Source organism: Chinchilla lanigera, unplaced genomic scaffold (assembly GCF_000276665.1).
Source record: "Chinchilla lanigera isolate Chin_1 unplaced genomic scaffold, ChiLan1.0 scaffold00038, whole genome shotgun sequence".
Lineage (NCBI taxonomy): Eukaryota > Metazoa > Chordata > Mammalia > Rodentia > Chinchillidae > Chinchilla > Chinchilla lanigera.
Window position 1 is genome coordinate 274,073 of NW_004955439.1, and position 20,467 is coordinate 294,539.

The window sequence follows — 20,467 nt, forward strand, 5'->3', positions numbered from 1 at the left end:
ATTTAATACTAGGGCTTAAAAACACAGAACCACATTTTGCATCTTCTATTTTAAGCTTCACAAGCCATAAAATTAATATTCAAACTTGAGCTAAATAAAAGCTGATTCTCTCATTTTCTGTGGAATTTTTCAACTATGAGACATTTTATGCGAGAGAATAGAATTATGGGTTTGAGTCCCCAACAGGAATGTTGATATAGTAAGAGAGCACTGTATTTGGAATTAAGACAAACCACTATTAGAATCTCATTTTCAGTGAGTATTAAAAATTATGGAATATAAAAATCATATTTCTAAATGTGAAAATCTGTGTCTGTAAAGGCAATCATAAAAAAATAATCAAAACAAAAGCAAAATCCATCACTAACCAGAAAAGAACTTGTCACCCATAGAGGCAGGCAGGGTCTCAAACACTTGGAAATTACAGAGAAAAGAATAAAGTACTTTTCTTTACTCTTCCTTTTTAGAAGGTACTATAGTTTATCTGGTTTGTGAGGTACAACTCTTCTTGAATTGTGCTACATAGTGTATTCTTCAAGAGAATGCATTGTTCAAAAGAATGTTAGTTAATAAAGTAGGAAGTGTGACTGTTAGGGAAAAAAGGGAAGAAAACAAAAAAGTGCAACAGGACAGCTTTATTTCAGAACAAACCTAAGAGGGACGTCCTGGCACTTAGACCAGACCGGTTCTCTCCTACAGGCTATAAGGCCTTTTTCTAGGGTCATGAAGGGGAGAGTTCAGGGAAGAGGAGGTGTGGCTATCTGCCACCGCAAGACCTGAGAAAGCACAGGGAGCACTGGTTGCTATCAGTAGCAGGGCTGAGTAACAGTGGGAGTTAGGGGTGCAGCTGTGCTGGGGGCAGCCTAGGATGGTGGCGGCCAGATTCCCTTCAGTGATAGTGCCAATAATGATTGAATGTTAGGATAATAGGTTCTGGCATGGATCATCAATTGGAACTAAAACCACGAAGTGAAAAAGGAATTTTTTTTTAAGCATGCAACTTACCGTATTTACACAGTACGGAAGCTGGCCCAAGCTTGTGTTTTAGTCACAAAGGAATAATTGTATCTATATAACGGGGGATCCATCTGAGAGTGACTCAAGCACATATCACTATTTTAAGTGATTAATATTATTAGTGGGGTGGCCAGGCATGTGCTTCTTGATACAATGAAGTATACAGCATCTCTTGGGACAGTGTCGTCAAAAATGTCTAACTGGAATCTTAAGATCTAATATCCACTGTTAACTGTAGGAGGGAGCTGAGAGACACTAAGACTAAATATAAAAAATTAGTCAAATTCTTATCTCCATTCCTACAGGATTAATATCTTCATTAGAAACAGGTTTCATACATCAGATGCAAAGGGAATAAAACTCATGCACAGAAGAAATACAACCATATAAAGAGACTCAGTCTCAGTGATTAAAAAAGCAATGCTTTTTTTGTTCCTCCATCAGACTGATAAAGATAAATGCGGTGTGGGTACAAGAGTATTGTCAGACGATCCTAGCAATAGTGTGAATTGTTGTAACGTTTCCTAAGGGCAATTTGGCAGAATATATCAATACATAGGGCCAATCCTCAGCCCCAACAAATCCATGCTTAGAATTTTATATGGAACAAACTGAACAAATGCACAAACCTATGTGTACAAGAATGTTTATGGTAATAAATGGGCATCCATTTACATTTGGATAAATAAATGGCAACACACCTATGTGCTAAAATACTATTTGGCATAAAAAAATAATGCATTTTGTCCAAATGCTGAATGGCTGGATGTCATGATCATGTGACAGAATTATGCCAAGGCCACTAAATAAAGCCAAATAGCAATGTCAGCAATTTCAAAATGTGAAATTCTATTTTAAATTATATTATTTTATTAAAATTTTTATTAAAATATCACATTATTTTATTAAAATCAAAATTTTATAAAATTAAAATTTTTATATTCTTTTATTAAAATTATTTTATTAAAATATTATTTTATTAAAATTTATTAAAATCATTTTATTAAAATTATATTATTTTAATAAAGTATTATTAAAATTATTTTATTAAAATTATTGCTTATTGAAATTTTATTATTTTATTTTAAAATTATATTATTTTAATTATGAAAATGTTTTCATACTTACTATTAGAAAGTTTGACACAGTTCTCTGCTAGATCAGTGCTGGGCTTATTCAGCAACTATGCCATGAAGAAAGGTGCTCATTTTCACCTGGGGTCATTGGTAGAGCATTGTGTTTTCAGCATTTCATTTTCTCCATCCACTTTGCTATTTTTTCCTATTTCTTACACTTTAAAAATATGCCCAGATAGAAGATCATGAGTATGGTTGCATGGATACATATAATCTTTTCCATCTCACAGAGTTTTCAGGAGCCAAGCAGTTCTCTTTCTTTTCAAAATGTGAAGAATTCCCGAATGGACTTTTTCTCTGAAATGGCTTAAGTTGGATTATATAGTAAAAAATAACTTGAAAAAAATAAAAAAAGTTATTATGTTTTGTTATAAGCATAATTTTCAAAAAGGTAAAATTGTGACTCTGAGAAAACATAAAATAGACACGTGTAAGGGTTTTATTTAGCCCAATTAATATGGAAGCCAGTAAGTATGTATGGCCAATTCAAAGAGCATTTGAGCTCATGTATCCATAAACAATTTAAGGAAGAAATGTTAAGATTTCTGAATTTAGCTGGACGTGGTAGCATATGCCTATATTTCTAGCACTGAGGAGGCTGAGGCAGGAGGATCATTGCGAGTTTGAGGCCAGCCTGGGCTACAAAGTGAGTGTTAGACCAACCTGAACTGCATAGTGAGATGCTGTCTCAAAAAGACGAAAAGAAAAAGAAAAGATTTCTGAATTAGATTTTTTTAATGGTTTATGTCTAATAGCCCGTATAAATCTTAGGGATTATCTATTCCACTAGACAAATTATTTGCATCCCTACTGGACAAAAATTTACAAGCTGACAAATTTCTCTTAAGTTTGAGACCTTTAATAAACAGTAAAAAGTGAGATGTACTAGCAATCTTGCCCTAGATGGTCCTTGAGTGGCCTTGTGCCCCATATGCTATTGAAATGACATGTCCTACTTTTCACCCTGTTCTCAAATCTCAGGTAATTTTGTCACACTTTAATGTGATGGGTGTTAGTGGCATTAAATATTTCTATAGAGATATACTCCTTTTAAACAAATACTTATAAAATGCAAAAATAATTCAAGACAGAGTACAAATGAAACTTTATGATCAAATGTAAAGGACCTAGGAGAGCCAAAGCAATTCTAAAGAATAAAGTTATTGGATTCACATTATGTGATTTCAAGGCTTGTTAGAAAGTGATAGTAATAAGGTCGTGTTATCTGTAGATCTTTATAAGGAAGTAGTAGCTTTTATATATAAAATCATCATTACTTATTGTACCATTTATTTTAGTCTTACTATATATATACTGAATACATTTGTCTTCTAACTGACTGAGAATTTCAGTTTACAGGACAAAAGATTTCCCACTCAAATTACTAAAGAATCCATGATATAATATGAAAAGAAAGGAGGTTATGCAACAGTGTGTTTAGTATTATCACATTTTAATTTACACAAGTACAGACATGTAAAACTCTAGACTGAGGTACATAAAGTAACCATGGTAGTTATGTCTGAATTTTCAAATTAAAGGATAATTTTCACCTTCGGTATACCTTTGTGATTAGACTTTTTTTTTACGGTGAGCTTAGACTACTGTATTTTTTTTTTTTTTTTTTTTTTACGCTACTAGGAAATGAACTCAAGGCCTCTTGCTTGCTTTTCTCTATCCTTGAGCTACATTGCTAGTTTGCTTACTTGCCTGCTTGCTTGATTTATTTATTTAGCAACAGGATCTTGCTAAATTGCTGTGGCTGGCTTTGAACTTCAGATCTTCCTGCGCAGCTTCCTGAGTAGCTGGGATTACGGGCATAGGCCACCAGGCCAAGTTTAAACCACGCTAATAATCAGAAATTTAAAGCTGTTTTAATCTTAAAGGAGAATGAAAGCTTAATTTAGTTTTTTAATGAAAAGTTACCTCTGCCTGACTGTGGTGTAACATTCTACTTCCTGTTCATCTTCTAGGAGTGAAGCTAAGTAGCCTTCTTGGTAAAAAGGGAAACTTGGAAAAACTCCAGAGCTACTGGGAAGTTGGATTTTTTCTGGGGGCCAGTGTCCTGGCCAATGACCACCTGAGGGTCATTCAAGCATCTGAAAAGCTTTTCAAACTAAAGACACCAGCATGGTAATAATGAATTCTTAAGTGTTTATATAATTACTTTTAATAAGCTGCCTTATAGTGCTCTCATGTTTTATTTATTAAACTGAATTTGACAATATTTTATGACAATATTTTATTTATTTTTAGAGTAAAATACAGAAATCTATAGAAACATGTGATGTTCTCAGAGAGAATCTGTTGAATGTAGATTCTAATGATTTTGGATAGGTGATGTCAGCCGTCCCTTTCATAGCCCCTCCTACACACTAACTCAGATTGGTCAGCGTCACCCACATGAGCCACGCAGAGACCACGCCTTTCATCCCTCCGAGTCCGAGCCGCACTCAGGGGTGAGGCCATGTGTGCATTCGGCCCCCTGGCCTTTACTCCAAGCATGTGTTCTTTCTTTGCTTTACCACTTTCATAATCTCAGTTTTGAAATCCTCATTCTTGGGTCTCATTTCTTTTTACTTAGAATTTGAGAGACACATTTCCATGTTTCCTGTATATGTATGTTATTCTAATGTCACATTATTCTTGAAATGAACCCATGTTCTAACACTATCAATATGGTATTGTAGAAAATAAAACAAAATTCCAGCTGCGTTTAGAACCACTTTGAAAACAGTGCTTATTTGATTATGCACCCATGTATAATTGACTTGTAATTGTGAAGATATAAAGAGATTAACAGTGACAGAGAGAAAGGCTCTTTCCAGAGCCACTCAGAGCGCAAGGAATGACTGGGCACATCACAGAGGCTATTTGGGGGATGACCACCATGCTAAGACCCTCATGGGTTCCTACATGACTTCCTCATACCCAGATCTCCTTGCACCAGTCCTCCACACTACCGCTCTCACACTGATCTTTCTAAAATACAAGACTGACCCTGCCTTTCCTCTGAAATCCTTCAATCAATATGGTTTAATAATTCTACATAGCCTGAAGGATAAAGTCCATCTCCTTGGCTTGGCAAACACGGTTTTCTCTGAGTCAACCCAGCCTCAGCTGTTGCCACACCCTAAGATTTGCACTGGCCTCTTTATTGTCTGTGTGCCAAGCTGCAGTTTCACATGGGTATGGCTCAGCATCTGCCTGAGGATGCCCCATCCAACCCTCTGGTCTTCCTGACAAACATGTGTAAATCACATCTGCTCATAAAGCAGCCCCTATCAGAAGCCCAAGTCCCTTCCTTCTTGCTTCTGTTGTTCTTTAGTAATGACTCTTGACATGGATTGTATGACTTCCCTTATTCGTATCTCTATTGGATTATGTCACCATTGATACTTGTTTGTGGTGTTATAATGCCTTTTTACATGTGTCTCCACGACCTTCTATGCAACGTGAGAACAGGGCCATACTGTTATCATGTCCACAGTAGGCATTCAACAAGTATGAAGTAAAGGATCCAACAAACGCATGCATTACACTTAGCCAGATTTGCTATTTTTTTGATGACTGTTCTGCTGGCAGGGGAGAAGACTGAAGTGCAGGTGTGAAGCGTTTGGTTTGAGGTATGCTGGCTCCATTAAAAGAAAATAGACATCATTTTACGCAATAGTAATAACAGCCACAAAACTGTGCCTTAAATCCCTGTTTGCTTAATTTTTATGGCATGTTAACTCCCATGTTTAAAGTCTGCAAAGCACCTACATAGCCATTATATTGTATAATTATCTTCTCTTTTCCCCTGTGAGGCACTATCTTACTAGGTTTGAAAATATTCATATAATATATAAGCTGAGTTGTTTCAGAGAAAAGTAAACTTATGAAGGATCTATTTCGGAAGTCTTCTTCGAAGAAGTGTATTTAAAAACACATGCATTCACCTTGTGCTTGAATAGCACATAGCATTTAGAAACTAATGTTTTAAGAGGATGCATGGCCTCAGTGAAATTTACTGAGGTCCTCTAAGCCTCACTTTCCTGATCTCTGAAATGGAGGTAAAAGCCTAGTTTACTGAATTTTTTGGAGAGATTTGAATGGGATAACATGTGAAAGTGTATGCTGTGTAACAAATAATGCATACTGTTTTAATGCCACGTATCAATTAGACTTACAGAATAAAACTGGGATGCATAGTTCTAAATTTGTTCGTTATATGTTTTCTGTCTTTTAACCCTAAGGTACCTCAAGTCAATTGTAGAGACGATTTTGATATACAAACATTTTGTGAAGTTGACCATGGAGCAGCCTGTGGCCAAGCAGGAACTTGTGGATTTTTGGATGGATTTTCTTGTCGAGGCCACAAAAACAGATGTTACTGTAGTTAGATTTCCAGTGAGTACCCTTGATATAAATCTAAGTTCATCTCCATGTTGTTACTTGTCTTTAAAGAATACCTTGTATTTTGAATGTAACAGTACTGTTGCATTGATTCTCATCCCCTGAGACTGCAGTTACCTGGTTCCTCGATTTATTTTCTATCTAGTTTGCTTTAGTTTACCTTTTAAAAATAACTTCTCCAAATCAGAGCAATGAGATGCATTGTTCTGTTTTTACCATGGAATTGGGGTGGTTACTTTTGATAAGTAGTGAAGTATGCTTCTGCAGCAGTAAAAAGATTGCCTCTTGGTTAGCTTAGTAAGTGAAGGCAATTCTTCAGCCAAGACAGGTTGATGCTGTTAAATACTGCTGCTTTATTGACATTGTCTTCAGTCTTATCACCATTACTGTAATAAAAATTATTAGGTTTGTGCATATTATTATTCCTTCTCTATCATCCATTACCTAGTGGGCCAGAATTACTTGTGTGTGTCACAGACACCCTGTTTAAAATGCTTTGACCATGGGAAAAGACTTGTACTTCTACGTCTGCAGCTCATTTTATCTAATCTCTAGCAGATTTGTTCATGTGTGTGTGTGTGTGTGTGTGTGTGTATTTATGTATATATCCATCCTGATAGCTCTCATAATGCCATTTAAAAGTAATATGGCTTCAGCATCTAATTCAGGAATTACTGGCAACTCACAGTGTGTACAGACCTCTTCCCATATCAAAATGATGCCACAAACCTCTTGGTTTAAACTCTCTAATTTTGGTCTTCTGTACTGAAAGGTGATAACAGTTCTCCTTTCTGTACAAGTTTGACTTCTAGCTTTTGTTGATAGGATCATCTGCCTCATTAAGGTAAACCCATTACTGGCATTAACATGCTTTCCTCTGGCTTCCAGATGAAACCTTGAGCTCAGCAGGATCCTTAATTGAAAAGCCTTTCAAACTAAATTACTTCACTTTATTTTCTAGCCTAGATAATGTGTAGCCTAGCAAAGCACTTATCTTGCTGGCAGCTTGCCCTTTGCTGGTGCTCTGAGTAGCAATAAATATGGTGGTGAAAGAAGTGAGTACACAACTCAAGTATTTAATTGACTGCTAACTTGATCCACTAGAAAACTGGATGTGAAAGAAAATCATTTATAATAGTCAGTTCTAGCTCATTTAAATTAGTAGAATACGAATTAGTCTGTCATGGTGTCAATAAGTGAATGTAAAGAAAATAAAACTCAAAAATATAGAATGAGAAATTGTGAGATTACAAGTATATACCCAAGATTGAGAGGCTTCCTTAGACAGGAAAAGACCCAGAAGTCCTAAAGGCAAATATTCACCAACTTGATTTCATTTAAAAATGAAGGGGGAGTGGCCCAGTAGTAGCTCATTTGCCTAGGGTGTACAAAGGCCCTGCCTTCAATCTCCAACAATGAAGGGCAAAAAGCATGAAATTTTTGTTCATTAAAAGCACCATAAACATGCCGAATTTAAAGCTGCTAGATAGAAAATATTTAGTATAAATGGTGTAAAATGGTTAATATTCTTAATGTGCGTGAAAGACTTCTACACATTGATAAGAAGAACAAGCAAATCATATAAAAAGATGATTAGCCTTACTGGGTAGTCAAGAAAATTAAAATGAGACAGAATTTTGGCCTATTTGAATCAATTTAAAAGTTTACAATAATTGACAGAGGTACAGAGACATGAGCATTTGTAAAGATTGCTGGTGCATTCATTTAAGATTTGCTACATATTCTGAGAAATCATTTAGGGAGGGGAATGTTGGGATGTATAAGGACAGTGGGGACTTCAGGTTTTTATTTCAGTATCTCAATTTTTTTATTTTAAGAAAAAGCTTTGAAGCAGGTATGGTAGCACAGTAGCATTTTTAAATCTGTGGGTGGAAGGCAGAAAGGTATTTGGTGGGTGATCTTGCAGATTTGTCTATACCATACTTTGTCTTTACCAACCCATTTCCTTCTTGGAATCTGGTAGTTTACTTTGGGGCTTTCTGTGAAAAAAATCTGAGTGTTTTCTGCTCTCTTCTCTTACTGCAGCATCAGAATTCGTAACTTGGGTGCTCAAAATTACTTTCCCCTGGTTTGTTGTTTCCCAGAGTGCAAAACTGTATAGCTTTCTAGCTCTTCTGGAGTTGAACTTTCTTAGAGTTATGTTATCTTGTATGAATTCCAGAAAATTAAGTCAACCAAGAAGTTCCAGATCCAGTAGAAATTGCTTTAGGATGAACCATTTGAGATTTATCTATATATATCTATATCTATCTATCTATCTATCTATCTATATTTGTATTTACATATAAGATCAAACACTGCAGAAACTGCAAAGATATTGCTTAATGAAAACATATTAAGGATTTTAAAAACCTCAATGTAGATGATAATACAGAAGAAAAATAAAGCCAATATTTGGGTAACCAATTGTGACCACTTCTAGAATTTGCTGTGCTCCTCAGTGTCATAGAGAAAGGATCCCTTTAGACCTGTGGTGATTATCAGTCACTACAATTTGTCATGTCCTTAGACCTGGTTCACACTTAGGAAGGCTTTTGTGGGTCTTCTTTAGGATGATAAGATTGTCCTTCTTTTGACATGGATCTGAATGAAACCAGGTGTCTTGGTTACTTTTTTCTTGTTGCTGGGACAAAATACCTGACGCCCAAAATGAAGGAAGGAAAGGTTTATTTCGCTTACAGTTCATGGAGGTTTCAGTCTGTACTTGGCAGATTATAAGGCACAGTGGCACATGGCAAAGAGCTGCAGCTCAGGACAGCAGAACACAGCTAAGCAACAACCACACACAAGGGCGGAATGGGGGAGGAATGTCCTCAAGCACTCTTTTCCTCTCCCTTACATATGCAAACTATCCACCCCAGGGAAGGTGTAGCTCTCACACCCACAATCATTCAACTCTAATAGCCTGCCCCATGGTCGCATGAGGCTTTGGAGGGGACACACAGACATAAACCATAACACCAGGATAGAAAATATTTACTGTGATTGTTTCTATTTATCTCTTTACTATTTCCACTGTCCTTCTTCCAGGAAATAACCAAGACCCTGGGCAAAAGAGAATTAAAATTTATTAAGAGGTGACTTGAATGGCCCCATCCTTTGTTATTACTTGGGTTCAGTTTGATTTATTTCTTTTCTTACCTCTTCTGGGTATATTTTCTTCCTTCTCACAATGAAAAGTTTGGAGACTCTTAACCTAACACCAAGACAGAAGATAAGGATCAGGATGGGACAAGGAGAAGGTGGTGCTTGGGAAGATTCTATAGGACCATGAGACATATAAACCTAGTTCATATCTGCTCTGTATTTATAGACCTGGCCCTCTTCTTTCCTCCAGCAGATATGTGAAGTCAGAAGTTAGTTTTAATGCTGACCAGTATAAAATGTAAGAGAGTAAAAGCAAGAATATGTATACCTTTAGTGAATTGTGCTCAGCTTTATGACTTTATCAGATTACCTCCTTTTGCTGGTCTTTTCTCAGCCTTTTTGTAATCTCTGTAATATATGCTTAAAATTCCTTATATTTTGTTATTTCAAGGGCAGATCAAAGAAAGGGCTCAATGGAGATTAGACAGTGATAACTGCAACGTTGTTTTTATTTCCTGTGCTGAGTGAGGAACACATAGTTCAGAGTTTATCAATTAGAAACATCAGATAGATAACACAGACATAACTTAAGAAAGGAGTTAATGTGGTGCTGTGCTTTTCTACCATTAGTGTGCCCACAGAATTAGGGAAGATATATGCACAATGAAGTCACTAGAATGATATTTTGGGAAACCCATCTTTTATTCTCTTCTTATTCGTTTTCATTTCCTAAGCACTGGGATGCTCAGACATGAAATCACCGTGTCTTCGATGTTTAGATTGAACATTGATTTTTCAGTGTTAATCAGTATCACTCAACTCTGTTGACTGGAGTTTGGGCCTGGGCTCACTTGAGGAATGAGTATTTTCCTGAGTTAGCCCACCCCTGTGGGCTCTCTCTGGGTTCCATTTATGCAGTGTCCTATCTTTCCATAGCAAGAGCTGGACCAAAAATTCTTTCAGTTTTGTATGTTTTTTGTACTCAAAGAATAAAGAAAATTTTGTTTGCTAGTGTCCTTTTCCTACTTCTCTGTACATTAACTTACAGAACTGTACTGTACTGTTCTGATGGACTTAGAATACAATGAATACATTGGGTTTGAGGCATATGGCCAGGAAGCAGTTTTCTGACCCATATCCTGTGCCAGATCTTTCATTTTAATGTACTATGAATCTCTAATTTCTTGTGGACAGAGCTTTGGGCACGCTTTTCCGTCCATTTTTCTTTGGTAAGCTTGCTTTATTCAAGATTCGTTCTAAAAGTAGTTTCTTTTGAGTTTTAATCAGTGGAGTGGAAAGAACTATTCTAGTTTCTCTATGACGAAGTACTGACTTTTCTTTTTTCTTTTCTTTTTAACATTCTAGCCAAGCTCTCCATAAAATATGAGGTCTTTCAGTATCCGTACAGATAGGCAATGGTTATAGCAACTTTGAAATTAGGGCGTGTTTAGTCTTTTAAAGTTATTCACTCCTGATGTGAGAGATTAGTAATAGCATATTTATTTGTAACTCAGATTCTTAACTTATATGTATGTCTCCTTTATATATCTCCAAAAGAACAGATTTTACTTTTCTTTTTCTCTAACAAGGCTAAATATATCATATTGAAGATGCCAATTTTATCTTGAAGACAGTGTAAAAAACATTATTATGTCATACATCTATGTCTGTTTCTTGGGTTTATATATAAAACTCCTTAAATAATAACCCAAGTCATATCCAAGTCCATTTATATGGGTATGAAAGCCATACTAGTACCTGTTTATGAAAAAGTATGATAGCAGAAAACCTAAAATAATCATATGACATTCTCTATATTGAATATTTCCTTTTCTGTGCACAGAACTATTCAAAAATGTTCTTCCTTGCTTTGACACACTTGTATTTATAGATACAGCTTCTGTATTATGTGATAAGATGTATCGTAAGTGGATTTCCTTGGGATAGCTGAACTAATAGATGGACTTCAAATGTTTATTTACAAGTTTGTTAGCCATAGAAAGTGATGTACTTTGGGGCCTTATTAAAATTGTATAATAATTATACAATATATAATTATAATTTTATACAATTATATACAGTGACATAACTATATCCTAATAATTGTATAATTAATGATTGTATAATAATACCATAAAGTGCTCAAAGGACTCACCAGAAGTTAAAATGGGTCATTCCAGGAAGGGATGTAGAGCCTCATCTATAATATCCCATGTTGGTCCTGGGGTGTTATAACAGCTCTAAGGGGTTTAAATCATAAGGTACTAACAGGAGTTTTCTATGTCCTATCTTTTTAAGGTGTTAATATTAGAACCAACCAAAATATACCAGCCTTCTTATTTGTCTATCAACAATGAAGTGGAGGAAAAGACAATCTCTATTTGGCATGTGCTTCCGGATGACAAGGTAAATTGGGCAGAATTACTAAGAAAAGAGGGTTAGTAATGAGACACTTCACACCCTTCTAGTATTTACTATTCCAGCACATGTCTGTGTTAATAAAGAAGTAGTTTGACTGTATTATCTTGGCATAAGTGCATTCTGTAATATAAACGGTTCAATTTGGGTGAATAATTTCAGTCAGTTAATAAAATACAGTTGAACTATTTGGATTTTTATCATAAATGGCATAACCAATGTGTAATCATATTGGTATGTTTGTTTTGTAAATTAGTGCTGTATATTAAATTATGCATGAAAGAACTAATACTTAAAAGATATGTTGTAAATGACGCATATATTAATTCTAGGAAGCCTGTCAGGATATGGCTTCTTCTAGTGTTACACTGGTACCATAGTAGTTTTTATTATTTCTAGCTGGTTGTTTATCTAAGTAGCTCCTAAATCTCAGTGTGTCGGGCACAAAACAGTATGGGCTATGATGCTACTTGTTTTCAGAAGGATCTTAAACACTCTGATTTCTTTGCCTAGCAGTCATGTGGATAAGCCTTTCTACATCTACATTTCATCAGCTTTATGCATGTAAAAGTAACCTTACTTTATTAAAATAAAAATCTTTTCAGGATCTTAAGAGTCCACAGGGTAAACCGTAGAAATGAGGGAAGTCTTGAGAAAAAGTAGTTCATTCATAGGATTTTTTGTAATAACTTTCCAAAATAACTTACAGTTTTCTTTAAACATCATTCATTCACTTATTCACTCAGTGGATGTTTATTGAGCACTTATTCTGAGCTTGGCACTGCCAGGAACCATGCTAGATGGTAGGGATACAAGTGTATACAAAACAAATAAAACTCCTTAAATTCAACGCAGATAGTAAAACATGAGTATTTTCATGATGATAAGGGAGAAGCAAAGCAAGAAATGGAATCAGGAGGCCTATTTGGGAGTATAGAGTTGCATTTAAATATGTTTTTTGAGTCAGTAGATCCAGGTTTAGAATAGATTTTTGTACCTGACTGTGACCAATTTGGCTTCTCCAAGCTGCAGTATTAGTATTCTATTCTATAGATGAGCTAATAATAATAATAAATAATGTTCACCTCAAAAGATGGCTGTGAAGATTAAATGAAATAGCATAGGTAGAGTGCTTTGCACAGAGCACTCTTACAATTGCTCAGTATATCTTAAGAGTAGTAACAATAACAGCAATAAAATGACTTCTTTGTACATATTAAGGCCATATCATAATTTTAAAACTCCAGGATTTAACTCTGCTTCATTCTTTAAACAACATGGGTAACCAGTTGGGAGGGCTGGGTCCTCTGCTGAGGCACAAACCTGGCTGACATCTGGACTACTACTTGTGGTATCCTGGCCTGCAAGAGATCTACTGAATTGGAATCTTTTATACTTAGAGTGAAGCTTGTGCATATACAGTTTTATGAAGATGCCTGAGTGATTTCTGTGTGCAGCCATGGCTGAGAACAGCTTTAATAGGATATACTAAATTATTCAGTCGTAGTGGCTGAAGAATTATTATGGCCTTGACTTTTGACTAAGCTGGCTCTTACACATAGTGTTTCTCAGAGTGCGTCTCCATAAAATACTGGGGAGAGTCACCCAAAGAGCTGGTTCCAAATGCAGATCCTTGGTCTGCATATCACACAAACTGAAGAAAGGCAGAACTCAAATGTGTGAAAAGGCCCTTGGGCTTAAAACCAGCATACAGATATGGAGCAGCACCCAGAATACATTTTTATGGATGCAGTGTCATAATAAGGCTTGTAACTTAGTATTTTAGCAGGCATGCTAAATGTTGATAATATGCAGTTGCAGAATAAACATGGAGAATGCCATCCTTTCTCCAAATCTGTCTAGTAGCATTGAGAATTATCTAGTGGCATCTTTCAGAACTGTGGTCTTTTTTACACTCAATTTGAGGTACAGTGTCCTTGATAGCATTTTTACATGACAATTCTAGACAGTTTTAGGGACATACATTCCATTAATAGGTTGTAATAACTAAGGATCTTGACTCAGCACATGCAAATTATACGTTCCAGTATTTGCCATTATAAGTAGAGTCAGAAAATTGACAGTTTTTTGTGAAGGGTGCCAATCACACATACAAACTCTTAAAATTACTTGTACTACTAACTTATTCATAATAGAAAACTTCCTTTGATAACTCTTACAACACACTGTCATAAAAGTGACATTATATACACTTTCCCTGCAAAGTGATGAAGACTTTAGAAGAAGTCATTGGCCACCACTGTCCAGGTAACATTTCTAATAAGTAGGTTAAAGAGACCTCTCCCAGAACATCATGCTACATCTGAGATAACTGTTAATGTTAGTGCTTCATGTCCATCAGCATTGTTTGAGTTCTATGGGCCTTGGGATTGTGTTGGTTTGTCGAGAAGACCATAAGAGCCATTGGTCTGTGAATTTCAGGAAAGAGGCATGAAGGCAGAACAGCATAGTAAAGAACGCAGGATCAGCGAAACTGCATAGGGCTGAAGACTGATGTTATTTCTTTCTTACTTTGTGACCTGGGCAATCCATTTGTAGTTTCCATAAATGTAAGGGGAGGGTAGTACCTCATAGAATTGTAGTGAAGATCAGAGATGCTAATTATTCTAAATCATTTAGCACAGGTCTAAATGGCACAGAAAACATACTCAGCAGTAGTTGCTGCTATGGCTGTAATATTTATCTGGCCTTGACATTAGAGGTGAGAGTTGTACTCTGGAGGGTCAGAGAGAAGATTTTTAGAACTGACTACACATGGGACAGGTAGAGACCTCCGACTGGAATAATGTGATTGTGACCACACAGGGGCAGACTGTTTAGGTATAAAAATGTACGATTTAATCACAGATTAGAATGAAGATCAAAAAAGGAAGAAATAAATGCAAAGTGACTCATATTTTGATTGCCTTGATAATGCTGGCAGGATTTTCAAAGGGAAACCTGGGTTGTACAGGAATCCTATGGAATTTAATTTTGGACTTGTTTTTTTTGGAACTGATGGAATGAATGATTCTAAGTAGAATCACCCAGAGACAATATTGAGAATAATCAATATAACTACATACACATGTTGTTAATATTAAAGTGCATTGTTTTAAAGTATTTGCAGACAAGTTCTCACAAGGTCAAGCTTAGGAATCATAAATTTGAAATTATAAAAACTCAGACAAGTTAGGAGATATGACATTATCTGAAGGGAGCAGGACTGGGAAAGATTGTCACAGGTTTAACTGAAAAGAGCAAGGTCATCCAAGGACACTTGGATACAGAACAGGGCTGAAGGAATTAGTGATTAGCAAGACGCAGAGAATGAATGGAGAGCCAGAAGAATTTGGAAGACAGAAAAAGAACAGAGAATAAGCCAGAGATTTCTGGAAAATGAGCATGACTTCCAACCAGTTGTTACTGTTTGCTCCTTCCTGGAGGTGCTTTATTTAGTGAAGTGAGCCTTATGCTGATTCTCCTGTGCTCTGTGACAATTATAGATATAATATTATGCTAGGAAATAAATATATGAAAATACAAATGCGTACGTTACAAAAGGTTACAAATTTAGGCTGTGAATTACCCATTTTCACCACTTTCTGTTTAAGAAGAAATATATTTGCATTATTCCCATTCCCATTTTAATTTTGTGTTGATTTCATTGCAAACCTTCTTCCTATCCATTGTGTTTTTATTACCACTGTCATTTTCTCTACTTTTAAAAATAGATGTGGTAAAGTTGGGAGAAGACAAGTAATAAAAATAGGAAAACTTTATGATTGCCATGTTAGTTTATTTATTATATTACTAGGAATCGAACTCACAACCTTGTGCTTGCCAGGTGGGTACTGTGCCACTGAGCTATATCCCCAGCGCCATGTTAGTTTAAAATGACCGTAAAACTACATTTAAGTAGCAGATAAGCAACCCATTTAATAGGCCTTATATTAAACAGGAAATGGATTGTTTTTTATGTAGAATATTAATTTTGGGGCAAAACATAGAACAACAAATGTTGCTTTTTATTTATCATATTTATTTCCTTACTTCCTGAGTATTTTCACTCTAAAATGTAGAGTGGACAGTTCTATGAGTTAGTATATATTTCTTGTTGCAATTTTTCAAAACTTTAAGTACATTATGAACCAACTTTCAGGTACTTTTAGAACTATTTGAATGTGCATGTATGAATCTGCCAAAATGAAGCCTTGTAATTAAAAAACAAATTTAAAAAGAACTACTTTACGTTCAACAATAAAGTTGATTTTGAGACTTTTGCCATGCTCCCTTAGATAGTTGCTGCTTAAAGTCAGGTAATACTTGAAGAGAGTATGCATAGATGCAATGAAAGAAAAATGTAGGCCTGAGAAGAGAAGTTATGTGTAAGATGTTTTAGTGGGTTGATACTTAGATGCTCCCTCCTTTTAGACTTGAAGTCCATGCATTCTTGGCCTCTCTGATGGCTTCTTACTCAGGTAGAAGGTAGCAGGGCCCAGTGGAGCACAAAGGTTGCCTCCTCTCCCACCGCAGCTCCAGCCAGTGACGCTTGGAGAAGACTCAGGAAATGTGTGAGGGGTGCGTGTCACCCCAGATTCCAAAACTCCCAACTAAAATAGCTTAAATAATAAGGGAATCCTGCAGAAGACCCTGGGTTCAGTCCCCAGCACTGCAAATAAAACAAAACAAAGGAATGGTATCCCAGAGAGGGGAGAGGGTTAGACCTTCTCCTTCATAGGGAAAGACGTTACCCTGTGGCCATGCCAAACCAATCACCAGCAAGGGAAATGGGCTTACTACAGCCAATTTAAATTAATCAATTTCACCATCCCACCGGAACCTGAACAAAATTCATTTCTCATTAGCAAAGGCGAAAAAGAGAATGGCCTTTGCCTAAGAAACCAACAGTGCCTGCCGCTGTGTAAGTTCTGTCACCCTAACTCTGTATTAGCTCCCAGTTTTTATTCTTGTCCTGACTGAAGTGCGGGATCTGAGGCTGGAAATTCCTGGAAAGTGGTGCTTCTGCTGGTCGAATTATGTTGAGCATTGGTTTGGGCCTGCTGGGGCTAATTAAGACTCCCCTGCAGGCCTTGCCTTTTCCAATCTAGACAGTCCCTGGCGCCTTAACTCCTGGGTTGGCTGTGTAGCTCACCAGCACCTCTGTGTGGTGAGTCCCACTAGCAGGACAGGTGGGGTGTGAGGCCTTCTCATGCTCATCACTCTCCTGGAGGCCCTGGGTTTGATTGACAGCATTGAAATGGACCATTCCCTGGCAGCCTTTAGGAACCTACTATTCCAGAAGCGCCATACTCTTTTCCTACGGAACTAGCCCAATCAATGTGGGAAATCTCTCCTTAGCTGCTCCCACAACAGGGCTCGGTTTCCCAGTGCTATCTTGTCAGTGTTTGCCGGTTGCTGTTCAGCGTCTGGTTAGCACACTGCCCAGCAGCTCTGGGCTCCGCGCCCTCCCCCTCTCCCTACACATGGCCTTGCAAGGCAGCTCAGCTGCAGGCTTAGAGGAAAGGCAGCACTGTGTGCATGCAGTGTGCAGGTAACGGCTGCAGCCCCTGGGTCACGTGTGTATTTAGAAGTTCACCGGAGGCCAGCAAGATTTAGAAGTAACTTTCCACATTACCAGCTGTGGCTGCAGGCTGCTGTTCTAATTTACCTCTCTCTGCGTGCTACTTAGGAGAGCCATGTTCCATGGGCACCTCTCTGTGTGTGGTGTCTGTCTTCCCTACTTGGAGTTTATGTTCAGCAAAATTTGTTCCGTGCTAGTTCAGTTCCCATCCTTGTGACTTGCCTAATGTTTGTTGAAACTAGTTTTTCAGTAAATCTACATTGGGTTCAGAAAACCTATTTTTATTTTAACTTGGGTGGCCCTAGTGAAGAACTAGAGGCTATGAATAAAATTTGTGGCTTTGTGAGTAGTTTTGGCCAAGCAGGGAGTTCTGGGCCACCTTAGAGCCACAAAGTTTGGTTACTCATTTCACTACCCTACCCAAGATCTCGACCTCCTGGTAGTTAGTGGGTAAGAGTTTGTTTTACTCCTTGCTTTACATTAACAGAGTTGAATTTCAGTGTGAATTTATCACTGTAGGATACTTACGAGATATAGACACATGTATCAACTATTTGTATAAACACATTTAGGCTATTAATTTTATATCGCCAGTTATTTTTATAAGGAATATGATTGGAATTTATTTAAAAGACATATGAATTTGATAAGAAATGTAACAGGCTTAGTAATAAAGTCAAAATATGAATTCTTGCTTTTTTTTTTTCACTTGAAACCTGCAAATCACCCATATATATCATATGGTAATCAAAGTTTTTATGTTCAGACTGTCTTAGCATATTGAGTTTTGAGTAAATTAGGCAGCCACATGTTGTAGCTGAGGTGCATACTACATGTGCACACACATACTTTCCTTATTTCTGAGGAAATAAACCCTACAGTTTATTTGGAAATTTTACCTAAATATAATTCAGAAATAATTACCTTTAAAACTTTGCAGGGATTTTTTGCAAATTCATGTTTTTCTTTCTCAGAATGGAAATATTGCTTGACTATTATAATTAGATTACCTTAATCACTGGGTTTTTTTACTGAAAAAATTAATGCGCAATAGTTATTTCTAGAAAACAAGCAATAGAATTCAATGAGACGACACCTCCCAGGCTCTTTTGAAAGCTGTTTTATTAAAATATAGGAATTATTAAGTAAAAATCGCCCTTGTGACTTCTGAATACATGGCAGCCTCCAGCAGATAACTTGCTCCTGAAGAATTAGGCACTAGAAAAAAATGCTTTGGCATATTATTAAAAATAATAAAACAAAATTATTTTGTGATATTATTTTCCATTTGGATGACTGAATTTTTTTGTTGCTGTTCTTCTGTGTTCTAGAAAGGTATACATGAGTGGAATTTTAGTGCTTCCTCTGTCAGGGGAGTGAGGTAAGTTTCTGTTTGATACATTTTGGTTACTTAAAAGACATTTTTCTGGGATATTCATAGCCTGAACAGAACTTTTGTTTATGATCTAAAAGTGCAAAAAATTTCAAGAATCTTTCTATTGGTGGAAATGCCCAGCCCTCTACAGTCTTATTGTCTCTGTTTTGAAGATTTGCCGCAAGACACTGATGCAAGTCACACTGACTGTGTGCTTGTCACCTACCTAAAATATGATGACTTTGGGGGAAATGTGAACCATGGACCAGAATGTAGATATAGATAGAAGGAATGTTGTGGAGGTCCTCTCTAGCAGACTGAGCTTTTGGTTTATATTGTAGGATGGTTTTCTGTCCTTTTGGTATACTGGGAACTAATCTTCCTTTGAATGGTTCCAAAGCACACAGGCCGTCTACAAGGCTGTGTTGTACAACTAATATTAACAGCATGAGATTATGAAAAACAACTTTCCCTAAGGTCACTGTTAATATTCCTGAGGACACAGTGGCTTACTTCATTTCAGTTTAGTTCTGACATTGTTGTCACAATGCCAGTGGCTCAGAAAATGCCATTTCTTGGGAATTAGGAATAAGATTTAAAAAAAAAAGTCACTGTGTAAATGTTCAAGTACTTGTTCTGTAGCAGCTCATGCTAAACCAGCTCTTGCAAATTTCAAACCAAATTAGTTGTGTTTACTACTGTTTATCCTAACATAATAGAAATGGGAGACAACAGATTTCTGCAGACCAGTTATGTAATATCCTGTCGGTTTTGTAATAATAGTGATTGGCTTTGTTAGAGCATGAACTGATAGAGCAGTCTGAGTCACCAATAATTTTAGTTTTCCTTGTAGAACTACCTGTTACCTCAGGAATGATCTAAAAAGAAACCAGCAAGATTATAGACTGACTCATATATCTTTCCAATCAATATCTTCTCAAATAAAGCTTTATTCTTTTAATATTTAATTTTTAAAACCAGCCACTAGCAAGACACTCATTTATTGCTGCATTTCTAAGCGCTACATTTAGTGTGGCAAATGTAAATTTCACTTTATCAGCTCTGTTTTCCAGTGAATTAATCTTCTTTTACGCGATGTGGCAGGCCTATAGAAATAGCAGCCATTCTGATTTGTGACATATACACAGCACGCTGCCATCTAGTTATTGTTCGTTTATATTTTGGTGAACTGGAGTTCTAGTTGGTGATTTCAGAGGAAGCTCTCTGTTCCTGGCTTCCTCCTCCAGAATGTGGAGATGACAAACTGCAGAACAAAATCCAACTAGGTCAGCAGTGTGCCTTGCATCACCTCAGAACTTGCCTGGCTCAAGTCAGTGGCATTGATTGAACACTAGATTGTGCCAAATGTTGAGTCTTGTTCTGCTGTGGGCACAGAAATGACTAAGACGTGAGCCAGTCAGTCATTTTTTT

At 36.6% G+C, this 20,467-nt stretch overlaps 1 protein-coding gene across 1 annotated transcript in view; it reads left to right on the forward strand.

Annotated features, from left to right (window-relative positions):
* Map3k5 (mitogen-activated protein kinase kinase kinase 5) overlaps positions 1 to 20,467 on the forward strand; it is a gene marked incomplete in the record, with an annotated part of 214,421 nt that overhangs the window by 111,574 nt on the left and 82,380 nt on the right. Inside the window, 4 exon segments of the mRNA XM_005390462.2 lie at positions 4,127 to 4,286; positions 6,392 to 6,545; positions 11,958 to 12,065; positions 18,993 to 19,042. Of these exon segments, the coding sequence (XP_005390519.1) occupies positions 4,127 to 4,286; positions 6,392 to 6,545; positions 11,958 to 12,065; positions 18,993 to 19,042 (472 nt within the window).